This window comes from Moschus berezovskii, chromosome 24, assembly GCF_049115385.1.
Source record: "Moschus berezovskii isolate FMDL1 chromosome 24, NW_MosBer_1.0, whole genome shotgun sequence".
NCBI classification, from domain to species: Eukaryota; Metazoa; Chordata; class Mammalia; order Artiodactyla; family Moschidae; genus Moschus; species Moschus berezovskii.
The window spans coordinates 14,328,489-14,354,353 of record NC_142483.1 but is presented as its reverse complement, the minus strand read 5'-3'; the positions used below and the strand labels follow the sequence as shown (position 1 = coordinate 14,354,353).

The 25,865-nt window shown below is 43.2% G+C and overlaps 1 protein-coding gene across 1 annotated transcript in view; it reads right to left on the bottom strand.

Annotated features, from left to right (window-relative positions):
• The window catches only part of CACNA2D3 (calcium voltage-gated channel auxiliary subunit alpha2delta 3), a 902,079-nt gene that overhangs the window by 196,647 nt on the left and 679,567 nt on the right, over positions 1-25,865 (bottom strand). The window contains exons 14-16 of the mRNA XM_055414097.2: positions 14,624-14,695; positions 13,284-13,364; positions 5,441-5,515 (exon numbers count right to left, since the gene is read on the bottom strand). Coding sequence (XP_055270072.2) covers positions 5,441-5,515; positions 13,284-13,364; positions 14,624-14,695 — 228 coding nt within the window. The remainder of the gene's footprint in view (positions 1-5,440; positions 5,516-13,283; positions 13,365-14,623; positions 14,696-25,865) is intronic.

Genomic DNA, 25,865 nt, shown 5'->3' with positions numbered 1-25,865 from the left:
CATTTCCTGAAGAATCAACCAATATAGAAGAGTGAATTTAGCGCATCTAAACGGATCTGGGGGCTCCTGGTTCTGACTCTTTCTAGTCATTTAACTACTTGACTGCTTGGCGCCTCAGATTCCTGTAAGTAACATGAGGATATGCACTGCCTCACGGAGATGGTCCTGGCACCCTTGGTTGTCTACAGTCTGACTCCAGGTTGCCTTCCAGACCCACCTTCCACACAGGCCTGGCGTCACACACACCCTTTCTCTGAGCCTCTGAGCCTTTCCATTGCTTCTGCATCCTAAGCCTGCTATTGAATTAGTTACTGATTAAAAGCTTTAACCACTTAAAACACTTTGAGCAGTGTCTGCACACAAAAAGGATTCAACACATGTGAGACCAAGTTTCCTGAGACTAACAACAAAGCGGATACAAAAATGCATTTTCCCTAGCTGTGTCTATGGTTACTTCTCCACCCTACATATAAAATCTTATCCACCCTATTTGATTCTGAGCTCTCTGTGTTGGAGCACGTCTCTGCAGCCACTTTGGGAAGCTTGCTTAGCCCTAGAACATAGTAGCCATCTAGCAAATATTGAGGGAAGGAACTGAAGATTTTTCTCCATCTACCATTACGCCCAGTGGCCCGTGTGACTGGCTAATTTTTATCCAGAATAGAAACTTTTCAGCATCCTTCCCCATCTTCTGGGCTTGCAGACACAGAGCAAATGGCTTTTGGCAAATGTCAACGTGGTTTCATGGAAACGAGTCCTAGATTTTGCCTGCCCCAGGCTCCGCTATGGAGCCTTGCCTGTGCTGTGGCTGCTGGAAAGGAGCCTTTTTTGTGTTCTTTTGGTGGTTTGACAAGGTCCACATTCCAGGCCTCCATGGGGAAGGCAATCAACTTAGATGTCCCTTTTTTCTAAAACGGAGGGGCACATGGATTACCAAAATCTCAAAAGAAAATCAGATCATGTGAAAGGTGGTCCCTTCCTAGTTTTATTTCCCTCGATGCTCTGTCGGGCAAAAGAAAAAAGATGTATTAGGGGTTCCACATTTTAAGAAAAATTCGTAAAGCTCTCAAAGAACTTTATGGGAAGAATAAAGTGCAAGAAAAATCGATCTAGACAGTAATTCTAAGTAACTACACTTTGAAATAGTTTTAACCTGAATGTTAAAGAGGGGCAGAGACCAAGGAAAAAAACTTCCAGATGTGTAATAACAACTCAAAAATCATTCCTCAAGGTCTGACTTGAATCCTTCTTGCTTCACTGTTGTCCGAGTCCCCACCCATGAGGTGGCCCCAGCCCACGTGTTCCTTCAGCCCCCATTCTAACACACGGATCCCAGCACGCTGGGAACCACATAAATGTTTGCTGAATCAGTATCCGTTAGTCCACCAGAAGTCACAGCAGGTGGCAAGGACAGAGTGACTAAGAAACACTGGGAGAAAGACTACAGACAGCCCAGTGACCAACTGGAAAATCCTGCCTGAGCAGCTCTGCCAATTAAACCAAAGCCAGTCTGCTGAGTAAGGCTCCTACATCTGAGCTGTTTTTGGAGACACTTCATGATTCACACCCAAATCATACAAGATGAAAGAAAATACTGGATAAATCAAGCCAAATATTAAGTTTGGGGGGGGGGATTTTATTGGACAAATTAGAAAAATATTGGTATTGTGCTTCAGGAAACCCACTTCTTTCCTCTGGCTGCAGGGACAGAAACAACCTCAGTGGCAGATGGAGAGGGAACAGGAGTTATTTTAAGTGAGTCGGCTCCGTGCTCCATGCTGGCCACAAGCTCCCACTCACACCCACTGCGCTAATCTGGCAGCCTTGGCCAGAACCGAGGGGAGCATCCATTTGTAACGAGGATTTGACTGTATGGCTGGGCTTGCAGAAAGCCTGTCAGGTTGGAGTGAGGATTCCCTGCTAGAGCCGGCCAAGGAAGCTGCTGGTGGTGTTTGTCCCCAGCTGTGGGTGAGACTCTGGCTGGGTCCATTTACGTCCGGTGCAGACTCAGGTTTCTGGGGCAAGTGCCCTAATTACATTACACTATCCCGAAGGGCCCAACGTAACTGGAAATGAAACAATCGCTCTGGAGGATTCTTTCATTCTTTCTCCTTCGAAGTCCCTCCTCTATGCTGAGTGACTGGTGGTGAGGGAGAAGGAGGGATTACGTTTTCTGCTTTTGGTGTTCAGGTGAACAAGACGGAGACAAACAAACTACTGTATGTGCCAGAGCTGGGTTACTCCCCCTACGTGGACTGATTCTTAACTGTCATACTTTAGTTACTGCAGCTGCTAGTACATCCTCAGTGCTACTTTGAAAACAAGCAGACAACAGAAACAAAACAATTTCGTTTTCCTGGGCTCACACAGAACTTCCCAGTACAGCTACTGTTTGCTTTTCTTCTAGCTCAGAGCTGGAAAAGAAAAGTAAGGCTGTGGATGTGTGAGAGACAGACAGACAGACGGGCGGTGGGGAGGTAGACAGGCACAGACAGGCGTAGCTGAGGTTGCACAGACTGAGCTGATGTCAGATTGAAAGTAGAACTGCATGCAGATTGCATGATGCCAAGGACTCTGTATGTTTACTCGTGTGTGTGTGGATACAGTCTCACTGATGTTTATCATAATAACCTGAACAAGCTGAATAATTAAAAAATGTTCTTTAAATCCACCCCCCACCCCCAGCAAGCATCCACCATCACCAAGTCCTCCCAATCCTTATAGCAGTCAATAAAACACAGACAGAATGCCCACAGAACTACCATGTCCCCACAATGTCCTGGGGCTTGATTTGTCACACAAGGCTCTTTACTTGCATTATCCCATTTACACTGACAACCCGTAATATTATACTTTTTGGTTATGACAAGATTACAAGAGAACAAAGTCACACAGCTGGTTTATGATGGGACTAGGAATCAAGGATAACCTATGTGCTGCTGAAGTTGAATTCCTTTCACTTCACTGCTGTCTTTTTCCCAGCAGGAAAATACAAAACTCAAGGGAGGGTTAACAGCCACTATTGATTACACAGATGGGTTAGTTCAGAGAACCCTCAACAGCGGGCATCATGCCAAACCTCTTCTAAACATGTCATGGCCTTCGTGTCACAGACGGAAAAAATGGGATAGATGGTCCATTGACCTGGCCACTCCTGATGTTCTTATGTGGATCGGCTTCAGAAAGCTTCATCTGGTTTGGGTCCTCACAAGTGAGGCGTGCAGCATTTGCTTGGGCCACCACGTTTACGGGAATTTGACCCTAGCTGCCATTTCCAGTGAAATCACTCACGGCAGTGTTTCAACAGTGAGAAGAACAGACGTGACTTGGATGTGAGAGTATCTGCACTATCAGGAGATGATCAGTGCTGACTGGTTGGCCTATTCTTCTAAGAGCCTTTCAGCTGCCCTCTCAGTGGCTACAGTTCTGAAGTCCACGAGATGGATTATTTGCAAACAGGCCATTTGCTGCACGACCAGGAGATGTGAAAGCCCAGGAAGTCTCTGAAATGACTGCGCAGATGGGAGCTGCTCACTTCCACATTATAGAGAAAGGGAAGGTACCTTGGTGACTTCTGACATCTGGTTCCATTTTGTTCCTTCTTTAAAAGCTGATAAATAGGAAAGTTAATTCATTCACTGGCAGAAGACCCAGGTTTGATTGCTTCATTTACTCTGATCCACTCCAACTTGGAATAAATGAGCACTAGGAGCCTACTGTCAGCCACATCAAACATATATCTCCTACCACCCTCAACAAGCAACCACAACTGGAAGACTTAGAAATGGGTACTGTGCTAAGCTTTTTAAACTTAAATACATTTTTAGACTTAAATATCCTTAAAAAGTTAGGTAGGTTTTTCAATCAGATTTTTCAGTGATTCTGAATTAAGCTTGGAATCAGCTAACCAGTTAATTCAATCCTTTTTTAATAAAAAGCTTGTTGAAGTCAAGTATTACCTTAAGTTGCATCCTGAAGCATGCATATGGGATCCACATGATGTGGCCGTGACTCCATTAATACCAGGGCGATTAGAGCAAAGTTGGATGGTGATGGAGCTAAAACATGAACTTCTTCTAAACAATGATTCAAGTGAGAAGCAAACTGGTCCACACGATATTTCACAAATAAACGTTTGCATAGCAGGCACTGCTGATATTTTCTAATTTTGATGAAAGGAAAAAAGACATGTGGAGTGGATGGGTATGTATGAGTGTGTGTGTGTGTGTGTGTGTGTACAGCTATAGGAAATAAACTATACTTTCTTAACATTCAAAAGCAGAGTTTACTATATCACTCTTTATACCTTTATATCTTCTTTAAAATTGGTCTAACCACAGACCAAAAGGGATGTCCTTTTGTCAACACACTGCAACTAGATCAGGGAGAAAAAATATGTGGTGCCCTCTCTGCCATGCACCTCATGAATCCACAGTGGACCAAACCTAGCTGCCCTTCAGAATCCTCCTAAACACAGTGCTCCAGGCAGCCTCTCCCCAGGGATCAAAATGGACCGTGCTATTCTGGGCTGATCTGGGCTAGGCCTAACTCCACTCATTTCAAAGAGAGCTAAAACGATGCTGAAAGAAAATGGTTTTCATGTCAGCTCACCAAACAATGCTACTGGATACAGCTTAGGCAGGACAAGAGGGAAAATCTCAACTGTTTCAATGTAACACAAAAGGTATTATTGAGTACCTTCAAGCCAGCAGGCACCGGGCCTGGGTAATGATCAAACTTCATCATAATGTATTTCCAGGGATCTTGACTCTTATTTGTTGTATCAAATGTAATTTTCAATAAGTTGGTCTCAGGACTTCCCTGGTGGTCCAATGGTTAAGAATCTGCCTGCCAATGCAGGGGACACAGGTTCAACCCCTGGTCTGGGAAGACTGCACATGTCACAGGGCAACTAAGCCCATGGGCAGTAACTACTGAAGCCTATGCACTCTAGAGCTGGTGCTCCAAAAGAGAAGCCACTGCAACGAGAAGCCCACACACTGCAACCAGAGAAAGCCTGTGCACAGCAACGAAGAGCTAGCAAGTTACAAAATAAATAAATCAGTAGATAATCTTATTTTTAAAGTTGGTCTCAGGCTGGAGGGTGAGAGATCATTTGTTTCATGAAGCTACTATTATGATGTATATTTCAAACTGAACAGAATTTAAGATTTTTACATATATTGGCAAATATGAAATAAATAAGTTGTAAGACATATATGGATTTATATATAAAAACATGTTAGCAAATATATTTACCCTATATTATTTGCATAATATATGTCAAAATGCTAGTTATAAACTATTAAAACAGCTTTTCACAGACACTATTATGAATTGAGCATTTCAAGTGAAAACTGAAAAGTGTCACCACTGTAGAGCTGAAGAAAACCTTTTAAAACCATAAAAGGAGAAACATAGAAATAAGTATGTGTCTTACCAGTGGTCTGAGTTCTGGATGCGTCAGGATATATCCATTATTTGTGATTGCAAAGGCATAGCCATGAATCCCTAACTGGAAGAAGAAGTGAGAAAGAAACCTTCATTAGCTTGCTCCCTGGTGAATTCACAAAGCAGAAAGCAGCCCGACATTTAGTAATTTACAGCTTAAACTTGGCATTCATAACCCTTATCAGCACAATATTTCATTAAAATGAATGCAAGGCACTGATCCTTGACATTTGGTGGAAATGAAGACCTGTCACAGGATAAGCTCAGCAAATAGCACAATTTAAAATGTCACAGACCCATGCTGGCATCCAAAGACCTCACTTTGATTTATTTAAAACAAAAACAATTATAATTTTTAACAAGCAAGTGGCTAATGTTTCTGGAGACCCTATGTCCAGGTGAACAGAATTTTGTCAACCTAGGTGACTTTTCTCTACCTGAGACAGGGCAAGAGGGGCCTCCCTCTGATGCACCCTGGGCTCCCGACAATTCCACACCCCCAAGGCCATCTCAAGCATGCATTCTCCTAGGCAGTCATTTCCCATAACTCTTCAAGGAGAAAAGTGTCCCCACCAGCCTATATAGGAGCCTGCCAACCCCTTTTACTTCCTTTCGTCTTTAAATTGTGAGGCCGCCAAGCTTTTCCATGCATGCTTCCATCGACACAAAGCCTGGGTAATTTTCTATGCAGAGCCTCACTTAATTTATGTTTTCTGACTAAATAGGACTATGGGAAATAGTTTGAGAGCAATGAAATGTTTTATTAGCTTTAAAAAGTATGTAATCAAATTTAACACTGCACTTATTTAAATAATAATCCCAGCTTTTTGACAATATTTCTATTACACAGTTGACTGCATCCATTGGCTACAATAAATTTACCTACAAATCATTCATGTATTAAAATGGCCTCTGGCATAAAACCCATACTGATCTCTCCCTCTGAAGAAAGAAAATGTAACCCACTTTCGCCAGAGCAGTGAAAGGGGAGAAGAAAAAAAAAAAATCCTTTTTTCCAACGAGTTATTTCATAGTCCTAAGCTCTCACTGTTATTTTCTTTAAAATTCTCTGCTGCTCGCATTCTTGAATATGATACTATTAAATGATCCAGACAACAGAGTTTACAAACCAAGAATGACCCTGTCTTCTTGTTAGCTTAATGTCAAGGTGATGTGAAATTAACTTCAGAGAATTTAACACCGGCAATTAAAAGTTTTCCTTGCATTACAAAAAGCAAATATGCATGTGGTAGTCAAGGGCAACAGACATTTTCTTCTGGAGTTATCTTACACAGCAAGTCTTAATAAGATTCTACTTGATTATAATGATAAAAGTATATTTCATTATGCTGTGAAAGATAAACCAGAGATTTCCTATCCTTTGAGATGTATATCGTCTCTTTTCATCTTGTCTCTTGGAAAAATGTCAGACACAGTCAACACTGCATTAATTACCTTTATTATGTCCCTGTTTAATACGGACTGAAGGGGTCAAAACGGACTCAGAGAGTTTGACTTTTTCCATTAAAGGCAAAAGTGGTCTTTGGTTGGAAATTCAAACTCACGATGAGACCAAACAAATAATATTTTATAGTCAACTAACACATTCAATGCCTTCTAATGTACATTCCTTCATTTCCTGGTTTGCCTGTAGGAAGCAAGACTCAAAAGAAACTAAAACTCCATCCATGTGCCCCCTCCAAGCCCTCTGCTTTTCGTGTGTAGCACTCATCAAAGTGATGATCAATTATTCGTGAGGCTGACTATAAGTAATCAAGATGCCAGTCAGGCCTTTGATTATTTAAAGCCTATCTCCCTGCCAGAATATGAGTTCTGTGACAGCCAAGGCCAACCATGCAGTTACGGGGGGCTGGCTAGGATAAAGGGAAGAGGGGTAAAGAAAGGAAGAAGCAGAAAAGGAGCAAGAAGGGAAGTAACAGAAACTGAACTGAGTGCAGATCCTACAAAAGCATCCCAAACTCTGTGCTTCTCCCCGGGATGCAGGTCCCGCGGGACCTTCCCACCAATGTCCTCCATTCACTGTTCAGCTGCCATCTTGCTTCCTTGTTGCTCACTCACATTTCACTCTGCCAGAACCTGCCTCTGTCATGCTCCCTTGCCCACCAAAATGCCTCCAGAACGCCTTTCTTTACACTTGCCAGTGGCCTGCTAACTGCCAAACCACACAGAGTGTACCCTCTTTTCCTGGCTCCCACTGCCTCCCTCCTCGACACTCTAACCCCTCGGTTTCCAGGCCCCGCTCCTGGATCCCGTCCCTTTCACAGGCTCCTCGTCCTCGACTTACCCTGGAAGCACTGAGCTTCCATCCCCGGTGCCCCTTGTCTCCTCCAACATGATCCATCAACCACCTGGATGCTGCTGACCTCCAGATCTGCGCTCCGGCCTCGGCCTCTCGCCTCAGTGGAAGACCCCAGGGTTCAAGTGTGTGTCTCTGCCTGGACATCACACAGGCGCCCCAGACTCACCCAGTCCAACGTGGCGGCTCCGCCCTGAGTGCTGCTCTCCCTGCTCTTCTCTCTCAGTTGCTGGCACCACCAATCACCCACCCAACTCTCGAGTTAGAAACTAAAGAACCATCCCTAGATCCCTTTCTCTCTTTCATCCCCAACTTGTTGACCTAAGTAATCACTAAGTTTTTCTCCAGAAATCATTCAGATTCAACTCTGCCTCCCCACCTTACCATCAATGTAGATTTAATATAGCAGATTTCCACAATGGTCCTACCTGTTCTTCCTGCCTCAAAGCTTGGCCCCAACAAAGTTATCCTTCAGATTAATCAAAGTCAAAGGTAACTCTGACTCTGTTGCTCCCCTTTGTAAGATCCACTAAAGACCTTTTTTATGTGTAGAGAGTGAAAGTCACTCAGCCGTCTCTAACTCTTTGCGACCCCATGGACTACACAGTCCATGGAATTCTCCAGGCCAGAATACTGGAGTGGGTCACCTTTCCCTTCTCCAAGTGATCTTCCCAACTCAGGGATCGAACCCAGGTCTCCTGAATTGCAGGTGGATTCTTTAACAGCTGAGCCACAAGCGAAGCCCAAAGAAAACTGGGGTGGGTAGCCTGTCCTTTCTCCAGCGGATCTTCCCAATCCAGGAGTCAAACTGGGGTCTCCTGCATTGCAGGCAGATTCTTTACCAACTGAGCTAAGCCATCAGGGACGCTCTCTTTCACTTTCATGTGTAAGACAGAATCTACGGGTCTATCCATCAGGTCTCCCTGGGGTCTGGCCCCTACCTACTCACCCAGCATTTCCTTCCCCCACCCATTGCCTCTCAAGAGCTCATGACAGCAACAATAAACCCCCTGCAGCTCTTTGCTCCAACCGAGACCTTTATTCAATGAATGCAAGCTGTCGAGAGCACTACTCCTTTCCGTCTCTCCCAAGCTATGAGCTCAGCCTCAGGTCTTCTCCTATAACCTGTCTCTCCTGTTGTGCCCTCCTCTCCGTATCATGCCTCCATAAAACCCTGAGAATTATTCCACTGTTACCTTCACCCGAATGCACGAAAATGCTACACTTGCTTTTCTACCTGCTTCTCAACCCTCTCTGGATGTCTTTCCTTCATCTGCCTTTTTCTAGATGCTTCCCCATCGGAATGGGCTCTCTGTGCGAAAGGAGCCCTCTCACTCATCTTCTGACTGTTCCAGTTTCTAGCATAATGTCTGGCACACAGCAGGTGCTCCAGTTAAGGTCTGCATGTATTTAAGATAGTCATCACTTTACCCAAATATTACCTCATTCACCTTTAAAATTTGAGCTAGAGTAAATACCGAACGTAAGCTGAAAAGGAGAAGCTGATTCGCTATGGGTGGTACATAGTCAGTCCGCCTCAAGCCTGCACCTGAGAAAGTCTTCCTGACATTCAGAAACTGTCTGGTTAAAATCCTTCCCAGGAGAACAGGGAGAAAATAACATCAGAATGTTTTGTTGGTTCGTTGACTGCAAATGGATATAACCTAATGTAGACGTAAGAAGAGAGACTCAGCAAATCTCAAAACACGTTCCCCATTCTGTGGATGAGTCTCTTAAAAAACCTAAAACTTGTAGATGGCAATGTCCAACATTTGTTTAGGGCCTCAAATCAATATCAGTTCCGTTCAGTCGCTCAGTCGTGTCCGACTCTCCGCGACCCCATGAATCACAGCACGCCAGGCCTCCCTGTCCATCACCAACTCCCGGAGTTCACTCAAACTCATGTCCACAGAGTCGGTGATGCCATCCAGCCATCTCATTCTCGGTCGTCCCCTTCTCCTCCCGCCCCCAACCTTTCCCAGCATCAGAGTCTTTTCCAGTGAGTCAACTCGTCGCATGAGGTGGCCAAAGTATTGCAGTTTCAGCTTTAGCATCAGTCCTTCCAATGAACACCCAGGATCGATCTCCCTTAGAATGGACTGGTTGGATCTCCTTGAGGTACAATATACAGGTGAAATATCTAATTTTTGTTTCATCTGAAATAGAACTAGCAATTCTGTCCATTCTACCATGCAGTCCTGTGCCGCAGTGAGACAGGAGATGGGACACAAGGCCTCCCGGCACTTGGGGCTGCCAAAGGGGCCCCCATCCTGAAGCACGCTCTTCTGGAGGCCAGGAGCCTTGTGGTCCAAAAGCCTGGGGAAGGAGGTGCTTCCCTTCCAAGTGCAGAGAATCGGGACTAATGAAGTGAACCCAATTATAAAATGGCTCTTTACATTAACAGAGGCTGTGGTGTCTGGAAATTATTGCTGGGGTGTCTGGAATTCTTAATAAAAATTACAGGAAGTCTGATTGCTTGTGGGAAAATCTATGAAGTTTTTGGAAAAGAAAGAATTCTATCAATATCTTCTGGGAAAACCACAAGCCAAGAGCTGATTCATCTTTACAAGGTGTTAATCAAGAGAAAAAGGTGTGATCTGCACTCTGATCCCTGGAGCTCTCCTCTCCTAGATGAGAGAGCCGCATTCACCCATGGTTCACTCCAGCTGCCATATATATCTTTTCCCAAAGCTCTGGTGGGAACCAGAGGAAGGACAGCTTAGATTACAGTATGCCACACCTGGGCCTCTGGTTCCCAGACCCTTTGGGGACAGCAGCTAATTTTCTGCAGCTGATCTTCTTCTATCCCCTTATTACACTTTCTTTCCTTTGTCGTTTACCTGCTGAGTTATAACAAGAAATAATAAGAAAGTTATTTCACGTATCTTCATCTAAAGATGGGGCCAAGTGGTACTTATTTCACGGGAGTGGAACGAGGATTCAGTGGGAACGGTGAATATAAAGCATTTTTACCCTACTAAATGCACAGTGAAAAGTTCAATGAATGTCTTACTGTATTATTTTAGCTACTAATTTTTAAAATATATTTTAACTATTACTATTATTGTCCTTTATTGTTTCTTATGGCTCTAGGCCTCAGTTCAGTTCAGTCACTTAGTCGTGTCCAACTCTTCGCGAGCCCATGGACTGCAGCATGCCAGGCTTCCCTGTCCATCATCGACTCCTGGAGCTTGCTCAAACTCATGTCCATCGAGTCAGTGATGCCATCCAACCATCTCATCCTCTGTCATCCCCTTCTCCTCCTGCCTTCAATCTTTCCCAGCATCAGGGTCTTTTCTCATGAGTCAGCCCTTTGTATCAGGTGTCCACAGTATTGGAGTTTCAGCTTTAACATCAGTCCTTCCAATGAATATTCAGGACTGGTTTCCTTTAGGATGGACTGGTTGGATCTCCTTGTAGTCCAAGGGACTCTCAAGAGTATTCTCCAACACCACAGTTCAAAAGCATCAATTCTGCAGCACTCAGCTTTCTTTACGGTCCAACTCTCACATCCATACATGACTACTGGAAAAACCACAGCCTTGACTAGATGGACCTATGTTGGCAAAGTAATGTCTGCTTTTTAATATGCTGTCTAGGTTGGTAATAGCTAAAAGCATGGACTGCTAGTTTGAGACTTGACAAGATATTTAAATTTTCTGAGTCTCTTGTTTCTTTAGCCAAGGATAACAGTGTCTACCTATTATTAAGTGAGATAATGCTATAAAGATCTTAGTACATTGCCTAGTAGAAGAAGCTTTGAGAAACAAATTCACCAGGTAATTGTTACCATTTCCTATATGTTCTGGGCTCCCAGCGTGGCTCAGTGGTCAAGAATCCACCTGCCAATGCAGGAGACGTGCATCCCAGGGTCAGGAAGATCCCCTGGAGGAGGAAATAGCAACCCACTCCAGCATTCTTGCCTGGAGAATCCCATGGACAGAGAAGCCTGGTGGGCTACAGTCCACGGGGTTGCAGAGTTAGACACGACTGAGTGACTAAGCACACACACACCTATATGTGCATAGTTTCTTGATTTATTGGGCATATATTAAATAGTGGCCCTGAATTTGGGCTTCTACATCTTATATGATGCTAAAGGCTTGAAGAGTGGTAAAGGTTGGATGCCCTTTCTTAAACAGTGAGCCAGCAATTCTGGGCCTCTAAGTCTAAGGATTTCAATAAGAGTAAAGTCCACTATCTTTAGGGGCCTCAAATAGCTCCCTAACCCCCTGACTTTCCACCTCGAGGGAGCTAAACAGTTTTCAACATGTGCTTGCGTGAGTTTGGGTCAACCAGATGTCATATTACACTCTGGAAACTGAACTCCAAATGGAAAAGCCCTTTTGGTGAAAGAACCTGGCTGTCAGAGCTCCAGGGTAATAGCAGGAAGAAAGACCTTTGTCATCTCAGTAAACCCAATCAGAAAATTTCTTTTGTTAATGAGGCCACCTTTTGTAGCCTGGACACCTGATTTTAGCTTAGAGTTGATTTCCTCTTATTATGAAGGCAGCTGTCTAATTTGATCACCTAAATGGAATCAGCACATGGGAACAGACATGCCTTGCTTATTCAAAGAAGTTTCCTCTTCTATGAGTGGATCAGGTTCTAAGGACCAGCTAGGAAGCACTGGGAAGAACCTGATCTTATGGGTTCTCTGAGAAGCCTGGGCCAACAGGTGGAGGTGCGGCATGGGCTTATGGAAAGTGGGGATGTGCTGATGTCCACAGCTAAGGGGAGCCTGAGAAGGCAGGGGCTCACACCCTGAGTCCGAACAATCCCCTGTGGCTCTCACTCCTCAGCTCTCTATCTAATCTTCGCATGACCTATTTCGCTTTCTTAGGAAAAACACCATACAGTGAAATGATTTCAGGTGGCATGGAGACCCTGTATTTAAGCTTTCCTACTCCACCCTCTCAACTATCCTCAGAATTCAAAACAAACTTACACTTCTCTTAGTGCCATAGGTTTAACGTAGCACTGCTGCTGCTGCTGCTAAGTCACTTCAGTCATGTCCAACTCTGTGTGACCCCATAGACGGCAGCCCACCAGGCTCCCCCGTCCCTGGGATTCTCCAGGCAAGAACACTGGAGTGGGTTGCCATTTCCTAGGAAAGGAATATTAATTTGTACCCCGTTACCTTTCAGGATAAAGGGACCATTTATTCGGTAGAAGCAGGCACCACTTTTATTTGTGCCTCACTGGGTTTCTGTTAAGAAGTAACAGATTTTAGGGGGTCCTCAGATTGGGGTAAGTCAAGACTGGCTTAGAAAATCATCAGAGATATAAGACCTGTATAGTCCTGCAGACTTGTGTAGACTTCCACAGGCCCACACAAACCTGGGCGGGCACATGTAGACCTAATCAGATCTTCCTGGACTGTTATTATTCTACCAAAACAACACAGAACCCTCTAGAAAGAGTGGGTTTCCTTCAAGCTTTTTTTGTCACTATGGCAGGCTGTGAGACTATCTCATGGATCTGGCTCTCGACTCTTAATTAAGCGATGCATTACCTTGTATTTGGGGATGGTCTTCAGAAGTTCTTTCACTGGGACATCTGTGCCGACCACACCAAGAAGAATGCCTTTCGATCTCTATTGAAAAGAAACATTAAACAATAACAACAACAGAATGCTAATTTGGCAGAATAAATATAATTTCCTGAAAAGTCACACACCATAGGAACTGTCTGGCGCCTTCTTCAAACAGAGAGAAATTGAAGCTTAATTCAGATTTGCAAGAGGTAACTTCTATTCCCCTACCCAAAACACTCCTAGGCAAGAATGGCAGCTTCTCAGGCCAAACACTGCCTAATATAACCTTCAACACACACCCATACCAAGAAACCCTAAGAACCATTTCCTTTTCTCTTCTAAAAATTAAGAATCTGAAGAAGCTAAGGAGTTTGAAGCATTAATCAGTTTCTCTTACAGAAACTTTTTATAGGAAACACTTAGCATGTTAACTATGTTCTCAATTTATACTGCCATCTGGTGCCCAGGAGAAAGAGACTAAATATCCAGAGAAAGATGAGAAAACCCTAACATTTTTCCAGACAGTTGGAACCAAGGACTGAGGTAAAGAAATAGGCCCCTAGGGTTCCAGGTCCCAAGGTCAACATGATGTGCTATACTTTCTGATGTCAGAAAGGACCTTCTAGAATAAGATACACATTGCTACTATCCTGTCTGCTGTTTTCACCCCAATGCAACTGCCCCCAGAACCTCAGGCTGTGTTCCTATTTGGAAATAGGGTCTTTGTAGTTGTGCTTAATTAAAGATCTCAAAGTGAAATCATCCTGGATGCAGGATGGGGCCTGTATCCAACAATCTGTGTCTTTATAAGAGGAAAGGACACAGAGATAAGCAGAGAAGAAGGCCATCTGAAGACAGAGGCGGAGACTGCAGTGGGCAAGGAAGGAGTCGCCCCTACAATCGACGTCTTAATTTTGGACTTCTGGCCCCTAGAATTGTTAAAATACACTTCTATTGTAAGCCATCCCATCTGTGACACTTCACTGTCACAGCTCTGGGGATATAATTCAAGGTTGGGACCTATAAATGAGAGTCAGATCATCCCATCACAATCAAGGATTCTTTCTGGAGATATCCTGGTCATTTAAACACTTGAATTTTGGAAAAGTGCTGCATACTGTAAAAAGATGCCTGCTTGAATTCCTCTCATGTACTCCTGACTTCATGATGCTAACAGCAGTATTAAAAGTGCGGAAAAATTATACATCCTCCATCCTTAAATTAAATAAGTAAATAAAGGTCACCAGATCTTGAGTCAGAGAGGGTCTGAGCTGACAACCCCCTTAGCATCAAGAAGGAAATGCAGTCACTGTACTCACAGTTTCATTCTGCTTACTAAACACAGGCATGGCGACCGTGGTCATCAGGACGGGGCCCTGATCGTCGGCAAGCTGCATGGAGATAGAAAAGCCAGTTACCTGAGAATGGTCTGAAAAAAACAGTGACAGAGGCCATACCTTTTCACTATCTCATCCTTTCCTGACCAGGGGCTGTTGGAAATGGACCAGTGTCCACTCAAGTCTTTATAGCACAGCTCGGAGGTCAATGTTCCTCTACCTGGATATGCTGATGAGGATCCCAGCCCTCCTCACGGGCGGGGGAAACAATGTTAGCTACCATCAGTCACTCCAGCTGATCCGTTTACTGCATTCAGCCATTTGAGTTCAAATAAAGCCCTGTTTGGATCCTAGTGATTCATTTTATTTTATTACTACAGATTGATTTTATTGTTTTACTTTACAGACTTTATGTTCAATATGTGCAATATTAATGCTTCTCCTTAATGTGGAAATTGAGGATCAGAAAGCACGAGCATAAGGGGTTTTACGAGTTGCCCCTGCTGCAAACAATGGAATCTGGAAGCATTTATTCTCCCCAAGGTAGCTGAGTCATGGCCCTTTTGAATCCCTACATATATCTGCATGCCAGTCCCAGATGGGAAACAAACAAAATGAAAAAAATAACTTGATCATTTCATCTTTGAATCACTGGTAAGAAGCTGAACATTCCTCCTGGAAGAACAACCCTTGAATTTGGCCCATGAACTGAACTGATACTTCTGTAACTCACTGAACTGCATACAAGTGCACTGAGACCCACCATCGTATCTGTCTTTCACAACAGTGTCAGGAGAAAGGTATAAACCCCTACTCTGCTCTGTGAGCAAATGGGGAAACTGAGTCTTGGAGAACAGTAGGCTTTGGTCCAAGACAAACCTGGTTCTAGTTCTCAGCTTTGAATCTTTATCTAACCCTTCATGTTCTCATATAAAATAACACCAACTATTCCTCAGCATTGTTGCCATGAAGATAAAAAGTGAAACTGCCCATCAAAGTACTTGGCATCTGCAAGTGCTCAAAGGAGGCTAGTTTCCTTTCCCTGCCTTCAAGATCACATGGCTAGCAAGTAGCAGAGTCTCCAGTAAGATTAAGGCATGTGGCACTGATGACAGGGACCAAAATTAGCCAAAACTGGCCAATCAGTAGGAGAGATTTACTTCCTGGTTTCACAGCCCATTCAAGCGTCAAATAAAGCAACCTGTGAATAAGAATCCACTATCTTCAGGCTACAGTGTTTTCTGATGTTTGGGCACTTTTGCGTCACTTTTAATTTCACAGAAAACAAGGTGTCGTTCCCTCAGTCTTCTTTGAAAAGACTATTATAAACAGAAGATCCTGAAATCTAGAGGGTCCTATGGACTGAGGTTCCCATGGATTGGCAGGCCTCCTGAGAACAGGTCATTAAGCTTGGTCAATATTTTACCAGTCTTCTTCCAATAGGTTATTTGTGCAATAGGACAGCATTTCTTATAATGTAGTATGCAGAACGGCAGCACCTTCAGCACCTGAGTGTCCTAAAAATGCGTAATCCCAAACTTTCTCCAGATTCTCTGAATCTGCATCTTTATTTTAATAATTAGTATGCATATTAAAATTCAAGAAGCACTGTTAAAAGGCAATCCTTTCCACCATCAATAATGATGATAGTTGAAGAGAAACTTATATGAGTTGGGAAAACCCTTAATAGGGACAGAGAAAACCTTGTTTTTATCAGTTTTACCTCTATGTCAAGATGGGCCTATTCCTCCATGACAAGCAAAACAATGCAAGAATCTCATGATCCCTCAAGGACTGGGAATTCGTGATGTGACAGTAAATTTTATGTGGCAACCTGATTAGGCAATGGTCATTAGCTCAAATAACAGCCTAGATGCTGTAAATGTATTTTTTAAACGTAAAATGATGGAGTAGGAAAACCCTGAAATCACCTCCTCCCAAGGATACACCAAAATTACAACTACTTACAGGGCAACTATCTATGAGAACAACCTGAAGACCAGCAGAAAAGATTTTCTACAACTGAAGACACAAAGAAGGAACCACAGTGTGATGGGGAGGAGGGGCAGAGATGTGGTAAAGTCAAGACCCACACCTCCAAGTCAGCATTTACAAACAGGACGATACCGTAATTGTAGAGGCACTCCCCAAGGAGCAGGCAATCTGAGCTCCAGGCTCCTCAGCCCAGGGGTCCTACACTGGGAAGTCAAGACCCCTGAACATGTGGCTTTGAAAATCAGCAGGACTAATCTTTAGAGGAGGCATAGAGTTATAGGACATAGAGACTCTGCTCTTAAAGAGCACTCGCAATATCTCACACTTTTCAATTCCCAGCACAGAGGAAGTAGTTTAAAAGAAACCTAAGTCAGACGTCTTACTTATATTCACAATCTAAAAAACAAAACAAACAAGCTAAAATAAAAACAAACTCACAGATGAACAAACAGATGACTGTCAGAGGGGAGGGGGTGGAGGGATGGAGTAAAATAGGTGAAGGGGCTTAACAGATACAAACCTCCAGTGATAAAACAAATAAGCCATGGGGATGTAATACAGCACGTAAGGAGTGTGGTCAGTAATATAATAATTTTGTACAGGGACAGATGGTTACTAGACATGGTGATGATCATTTCACAATGTCTGCAAACGTCAAATCACTATGTCGTACATCTGAAACTAAGATAATATTATAGGTCAACTATATTTAAAAAAAGATCAGTAGACTTTGATAAAGCAGATTACTCTCCATAATCTGTGTGTGTTTTAGCCAATCAGTCAAGGTCTTAAGACAAAAAATATTTTCCCAAGGAAGAAGGAATTCTTCTTCCAGACTGTCTTCAGACCCAAAACTGTAAAAGCCCATTCTGCTGGAATTTTCAGCCTGCCAACCTGCCCTACAGTGTTCAGATGTGTCAGTCCCCAGCAGGCAGGTAAGTGGCAACTGCTTAAAATCTTTCTTTCCCTCTTTCTGTGTGTGTACACTTATCTTCCATTTAAGGAAGAAACGTACACATGCATCTCTTACGGCTCTCTTTCTCTGGAGATTCGGGAGTAATACACATTTAATCATGGAATCTGTTATTTGGGGCAGCCTAATTTTGGTGCCAGTATAAATAAACAAACTATATATAATATTAATAACCAAATAATATTAACTATGAGATAATGCTGACAATTACTGTTGCCAGGAACCAAGCCAACCGGCATATAACAGTTTCTGGAACCATGGTTCCAATACCTTGCTAAATATACTTAAAGTATCCTATGGCCAACAATGGGGCATACAACACCATTTTCAAAGGCAACCAAGCCATGATAAATAATTCCCCCAGAATCAGAAATCTACCCACATTCTGACTCCTTGATTAAACCTTAATGCTACAAAGAAAAGTGATTTGAGCTGATCCATTACCCTGGGCAACTTCCACTCTGGAGCTCAAATCAAAATTTCAAGCAATGCCAATATGTATCATGGATGAAATAAAAACATAACCACTGACAATAATGAGAAATGGAACTTTTTCCTGCAAACAGTAAAAATCAGTTATAAGTCACTGGTAATTGTCCTGGCCCAAATACAAGATTATGGGAAACTAACTTCTAAATATTAAGCCAGGATATAGTATCGACGTCATTCAGGGGCTAATTCCAAATATAATTACTATACCATTACTTAAAAAAAAAAACCATAATATTGCATTTGTACAGAAACCATTCATTTCTATAAGCAGCCACAGGTAAACAAAGGAAATGCAGTGGACGCAGTCTGGCCACTGCTATGAGCTCACATGTTCCCCTTTCAGGAACACTTCTGGCTCAGATTTGCAATGGTTTGGCCAGAACCCTACCCTGTAGTTCTTCCAATGATATACCAGCTCATCAGTATGGCCGTGAGGGCTGGCAGCACTCCGGAAATAACACTTGCACAACATGAAGATGCTCCTCTGCACCTACCAGCTCCATCTTTCCCACTTTCCAGTGGGTCTGTGTTCTGTGAACCTTAAACATTTCATGGAGAAGGAACATCAAATTGAAAGTTAATTTGCACAGTAAGCACCTTTTGATTGAAAGGCATTCTGTACTCCTGTCACAGGAAAAAGCAGCTTGTGGCAAAATGTTTTTTTTTCTTAAGAGTTAGGCAGCCAACCACAGCCAGACACCCTCTGTCCCCACACCACACTAGGGGTCCCTGCTTTTCTGTGGCTCCCTAACCTGTAATGGCCACTGAGGCAAGAGCACTGCTTATGATTCATAGACATGCCTTCAAAGAAAACTGCAGACATAAAGTCAACATTCATTTTCCAAGGTTAGGAATGGGAGAGGGGGGTCACAATGGTCCATCTGGGCAAAATCCCATTAACTTAAGGCCAAGTGTGAATCCCAAAATGAACTGCCATTCAATTACACTTGCCCAGGCTTTGAACAGGCCTCTGAAATGCTTGGTTGTGGTATTCAGCTGTATAAAATGTGTATATTATTCCATATCCTTCATTTCCTATGCTACATAATGGAGACCATTCTGGTATCAAAGGAAATGATGAATAATAATACCGAACATCTGGTTTATAAAACACAAACTTGCTCAACAGATTGACTGCTTCCTGTCAGCTTCCCAAGTTAATCATGCATGTGGGCTCATATGAATATGCATTTGGATTCATGTGCGAGGTACATGCAGTGATGCCAGGCTTCTCCTTCTAACGCCTGATTAGTTTCCCACTAACGGCTGTAGGGTGCGGCCCAGATAGGATAACAGCAGCGGATTTGTGGTCTACCAATTTTGCTGCAGGTCTAGTCATTATTATTCATCGATTCCCTTGATAAACATTCCTTGAGCATCAGCTGTGTGCCAAGTTTCATGCCACGTGCTGGGAAGACAACCAGGAATAAGACACAGGTCTTACCCCAGGTCTTACCACAAGTCCACCAGCAGGGACAGGAAAGTGAGGCAGAGAGGGAGGAGCTGGCTGGGCCAGGCACACTGGCTCTCATTACATGAGCAGAAGGCTATCTTCTTCACGACCAGCCTGGACAAAAACAAAAATACTCTTCCGGGCTTCTTGGACCAATTCAGAAGCTTTCTGAAAACCATGCTAACAACACTAGGAACAAGTTATCTGTTGCACAGCAATTTCATCAATTACTTTACTTAAGAATATTTGCAAATGGAACAACAGAGGGTAGGCCTTTTGAAAAAATTGCCTAGCACTTTTTTTCTTCTGTTTGCAAATACCAACCCCGTCCTTTAGGGAAATATTCTTCACCCTTTCCATACACAACGTTTTATTGACAATTAACTTCTCCCACCCTGCACATGTGGCTGGGCATCCAACCCAGGCTGTGCCAACCACAGCCCTTCACATACACACACACACTCTCTCTCTTTGCCCAGGTCACACTGATTGCTTTATTAATTAGACACATGGACTCAAAGTAGGCTATCTGGGGACTTTTCCTTTTTTTCCATCTGGAGTGAATAAGAAATACTCTCTACACTGCTTTGTGTGTGGTTTTAGGAATGTAAGCCCGATAGCCATGTCCCCTCTTCACAGAGAAAATAAAGTCAACCCAGAAAGATGAGAGATGAGTGAGTGAGTGTGTGTGTGTGTGTGTGTGAGTTAGGAGGGAAAAGCAGAAGGAGAGGGAGGGAGGAAGGGGGAAAGGATGGGAAGGCGCCAGTCCTAAAAACCTTCAACCCTAAGATCAACCCCATCCATGCTTTCGTCTATTGGGATAAATTGAGGCAGTAAGTTTTTTTCTCTTTGCCCAAAAGGGCATGCACTGGATTTGTGACTTTTCAAGGACATCTGCTATGTTGCCTTCTTTCACATCTCCATTCAGAGGATGCTTGCCAGGGCCAGTGGCAGAATTCTCTGTTTACCCTATAGCTGGAGGGCCCTGGTGATGAGTGCCAAGCCCCGGAGAAAGGAGGTAAGCAGGACCCCCTGGCCCCGAGAGGGCGTCTGAGTGAGTCAAGGGCACCAGGCTTGGCAGCTCATTTGAGGGCTGCCAGGTGGTTTTCAGCAGAGCCAGGTCTGCTCAGCCCTGGAGGTCTGGGCTCAAAGAGAAGGTTGTGCACAAGTGGGAAACTCAGTTCGGGAAGAGAATGGCTGTAAGCCAAGAACAAAGGCCATCTCGCCACAAATGTCATATTTCTTCTATCCTTTCTCCTATGTTTATATGTTTTTACTTTTTTATTAAAGATGATCAGCATATTGACTCTGTTAATAAAGTACATCGTACAAATGTGTAACATAATACAGAAATACTTTATATATGTGTACATAATTTGTGAGAACACAGCTGCATCTCTTTCGTCTTCCTTCCAACACCTAGTATGACATGAACATGCACTCCAGAAAAACACTCTACCACCATCTAGGGGCACTTAGTGTGAATTGTAGACACAAGGTCTTGGGCAAGGGAACATTTCATGCAAAAATGGGCTTGATAAAGGACAGAAATGGTATGGACCTAACGGAAGCAGAAGATATTAAGAAGAGGTGGCAGGAATACACAGAAGAACTGTACAAAAAAGATCTTCACGACCAAGATAGTCACGATAACGTGATCACTGACCTAGAGCCAGACATCTTGGAATGTGAAGTCAAGTGGGCCTTAGAAAGCATCACTACGAACAAAGCTAGTGGAGGTGATAGGATTCCAGTTGAGCTATTTCAAGTCTTGAAAGATGATGCTGTAAAAGTTCTTCACTCAATATGCCAGCAAATTTGGAAAACTCAGCAGTGGCCACAGGACTGGAAGAGGTCAGTCTTCATTCCAATCCCAAAGAAAGGCAATGCCAAAGAATGCTCAAACTACCGCACAATTGCACTCATCTTACACGCTAGTAAAGTCATGCTCAAAATTCTCCAAGCCAGGCTTCAGCAGTATGTAAACTGTGAACTCCCAGATGTTCAATCAGGTTTTAGAAAAGGCAGAGGCACCAGAGATCAAATTGCCAACATCCGCTGGATCATGGAGAAAGCAAGAGAGTTTCAGAAAAACATCTATTTCTGCTTCATTGACTATGCCAAAGCCTTTGACTGTGTGGATCACAATAAACGGTGAAACATTCTGAAAGAGATGGGAATACCAGACCACCTGACCTGCCTCTTGAGAGGTCCATACCATTCCTGTATGCAGGTCAGGAAGCAACAGTTAGAACTGGACATGGAACAACAGAATGGTTCCAAATAGGAAAAGGTGTACGTCAAGGTTGTATATTGTCACCTTGCTTATTTAACTTATATGCAGAGTACATCATGAGGAACGCTGGGCTGGAAGAAGCACAAGCTGGAATCAAGATTGCCGGGAGAAATATCAATAACCTCAGATATGCAGATGACACTGCTCTTATGGCAGAAAGTGAAGAGGAACTCAAAAGCCTCTTGATGAAAGTGAAAGAGGAGAGTGAAAAGGTTGGCTTGAAGCTCAACATTCAGAAAACTAAGATCATGGCATCTGGTCCCATCACTTCATGGGAAATAGATGGAAAAACATTGGAAACAGGGTCAGACTTTATTTTTTTGGGCTCCAAAATCACTGCAGATGCTGATTGCAGCCATGAAATTAAGAGATGCTTGCTCCTTGGAAGGAAAGTTATGACCAACCTTGATAGTATATTAAGAAGCAGAGACATTACTTTGCCAACCAAGGTCCGTCTAGTCAAGGCAATGGTTTTTCCCGTGGTCATGTATGGATGTGAGAGTTGGACTATGAAGAAAGCTGATCGCCGAAGAATCTATGCTTCTGAACTGTGGTGTTGGAGAAGACTCTTGAGAGTCCCTTATGCTGCAAGGAGATCCAACCAGTCCATTCTAAAGGAGATCAATCCTGGGTGTTCATTGGAGGGACTGATGCTAAAGCTGAAACTCAAATACTTTGGCCACTTCATGCGACGAGTTGACTCACTGGAAAAGACTCTGATGCTGGGAAAGGTTGGGGGCGGGAGGAGAAGGGGACGACCGAGAATGAGATGGCTGGATGGCATCACCGACTCTGTGGACATGAGTTTGAGTGTACTCCAGGAGTTGGTGATGGACAGGGAGGCCTGGCGTACTGTGATTCATGGGGTCGCGGAGAGTCAGACACGACTGAGTGACTGAACTGAACTGAACTAAACTGAACCAAGAAAAAGGCATTTAAATTGTAACCAATGTTACTTAGTCTCCCACCAAACTGAAACACAGGTGATATCAACTAATATTTCTGCCAATAACCTTTGGGGGAAATATGAAGCTGTGTACATCTTTAAATATCAGATGAAACATTTTGAAAGGAGAACCACAGATTCTTTTAAAAAAAAAAAAGTGTTCATGTTCTGAGAACATGATGGGAGTATGCAGGAAAAGGGAGGGTTCTTTCCCACCCACTTTCTCAAACATGGATTTAAAGCTGGCAGATCCCATCCATGTTCTCCAGTTTTCACACCCCATGGTGAAGGGAGAGCTGGATAGTAGAAAGTTAACAGAATAACACTCTGTACTGAACTGAACAAATTAGTTGGTGAGATAGCACTAAGGAGGTCAGGGAAACATAGGTCTAGAAAAGAGGACATGGGCAGAGTACGTAGATCTGTAGAGTCCCTCACACCCAACCCCGCCTCCACTGCACACGCAGAAAAGATCCCTGGACCTTTCCACCTTTCCCAGACCAAAAAGATACTCTGTATCTACTCCTTTTCAATGTCTGCCTATTTCCCCTCCCCAGAATCTCCCTCTCCTTCTACCATCACAACATCTCTTATCCTCAGTATGAACAGAAACAGTAGGGTAAGAATCTGGTAAGAACCATACTCAGTGATCTGTCTTAAATTTGTGTACTGGGTATACAGAGAAGGACCTTCTCTTAGGAGAAACATATAGACACTCTTCAGAGGTAGAACATATGTGAAAAGCCACTGAAACATGGAAACTAAATCCTCAGTTCAGTTCAGTTCAGTCGCTCAGTCATGTCCGACTCTCCGCGACCCCATGAATCACAGCACGCCAGGCCTCCCTGTCCATCACCAACTCCTGGAGTTCACTCAGACTCATGTTCATCGAGTTGGTGATGCCATCCAGCCATCTCACTCTCTGTCGTCCCCGTCTCCTCCCACCTGCAATCCCTCCCAGCATCAGACTCTTTTCCAGTGAGTCAACTCGTCGCATGAGGTGACCAAAGTATTGCAGTTTCAGCTTTAGCATCAGTCCTTCCAATGAACACCCAGGATTGATCTCCTTTAGAATGGACTGGTTGGATCTCCTTGCAGTCCAAGGGACTCTCAAGAGTCTTCTCCAACACCACAGTTCAAAAGCATCAATTCTTCGGCGATCAGCTTTCTTCACAGTCCAACTCTCACAACCATATATGACCACGGGAAAAACCATAGCCTTGACTAGACGGACCTTGGTTGGCAAAGTAATGTCTCTGCTTTTTAATATGCCATCTAGGTTGGTCATAACTTTCCTTCCAAGGAGGAAGCGTCTTTTAATTTCCTGGCTGCAATCAGCATCTGCAGTGATTTTAGAGCCCAAAAAAATAAAGTCTAACACTGTTTCCAATGTTTCCCCATCTAGTTCCTATGAAGTGATGGGACCAGATGCCATGATCTTCGTTTTCTGAATGTTGAGCTTCAAGCCAACCTTTTCACTCTTCTCTTTCACTTTCATCAAGAGGCTTTTGAGTTCCTCTTTACTTTCTGCCATAAGGGTGGTGTCATCTGCATATCTCAGGTTATTGATATTTCTCCCGGCAATCTTGATTCCAGCTTGTGCTTCTTCCAGCCCAGCGTTCCTCATGATGTACTCTGCATATAAATTAAATAAGCAAGGTGACAATATACAACCTTGACGTACTCCTTTTTCTATTTGGAACCAGTCTGTTGTTTCATGTCCAGTTCTAACTGTTGCTTCCTGACCTGCATACAGGTTTCTCAAGAGGCAGGTCAGGTGGTCTGGGATTCCCATCTCTTTCACAGTTTATTGTGATCCACACAGTCAAAGGCTTTGGCATAGTCAATGAAGCAGAAATAGATGTTTTTCTGAAACTCTCTTGCTTTCTCCATGATCCAGCGGATGTTGGCAATTTGATCTCTGGTGCCTCTGCCTTTTCTAAAACCTGCTTGAACATCTGGAAGTTCATGGTTCACATATTGCTGAAGCCTGGCTTGGAGAATTTTGAGCATGACTTTACTAGCGTGTGAGATGAGTGCAATTGTGTGGTAGTTTGAGCATTCTTTGGCATTCCCTTTCTTTGGGATTGGAATGAAGACTGACCTTTTCCAGTCCTGTGGCCACTGCTGAGTTTTCCAAATTTGCTGGCATATTGAGTGCAGCACTTTCACAGCATCATCTTTCAGGATTTGAAATAGCTCAATTGGAATTCCATCACCTCCACTAGCTTTGTTCATAGTGATGCTTTCTAAGGCCCACTTGACTTCACATTCCAAGATGTCTGGTTCCAGGTGAGTGATCACACCATCGTGGTTATCTTTGTCATGAAGATCTTTTTTGTACAGTTCTTCTGTGTATTCTTGCCACCTCTTCTTAATATCTTCTGCTTCTGTTAGGTCCATACCATTTCTGTCCTTTATCGAGCCCAGCTTTGCATGAAATGTTCCCTTGATATCTCTTATTTTCTGGAAAAGATCTTTTTTCCCTTGAAAATTAGAGATATCAAGGGAACATTTCATGCAAAGCTGGGCTCGATAAAGGACAGAAATTGTATTGGTGTATTTTCAAGCCTGAAAAGGAATCTCAGTATCAACACTGTCTGCTTGGCTAATATTAACATTATCTGACTCTGGTTGTGAATTTTACTCTCATATTACTTAGACTACCACAGCTATTAGTGATGATCATGAAATTTGCTGGCTGTTTCAACACTGGTTGATTTTAAACAAGAGGATCTACACACATAGGCACAGTTAAAAATTAATTTACTCAATAATCTAAGAAGTCACTTTGAAATGAGAAGGGGGAGCAAGAATAGCTTGCTTCAGTGATAAAACCAAAAGATTCTTAAGTCACTACTGGCTCTGTGTGTGTATCTTTAACTGCTTTCTAAAGAATTTATCTCTTTTCTGTATGATTGAAAATTTTAATAAAAAGAACATTCCATAAATTCTCACTTACAGAAAACATTTTATAAATAAAACCATTGAGTAGAATATGCTTTCAATGAATATTAATGTCTTAAACTAAGTAAAACAAATAATAATAATCCTACTTAAATCCCTTTT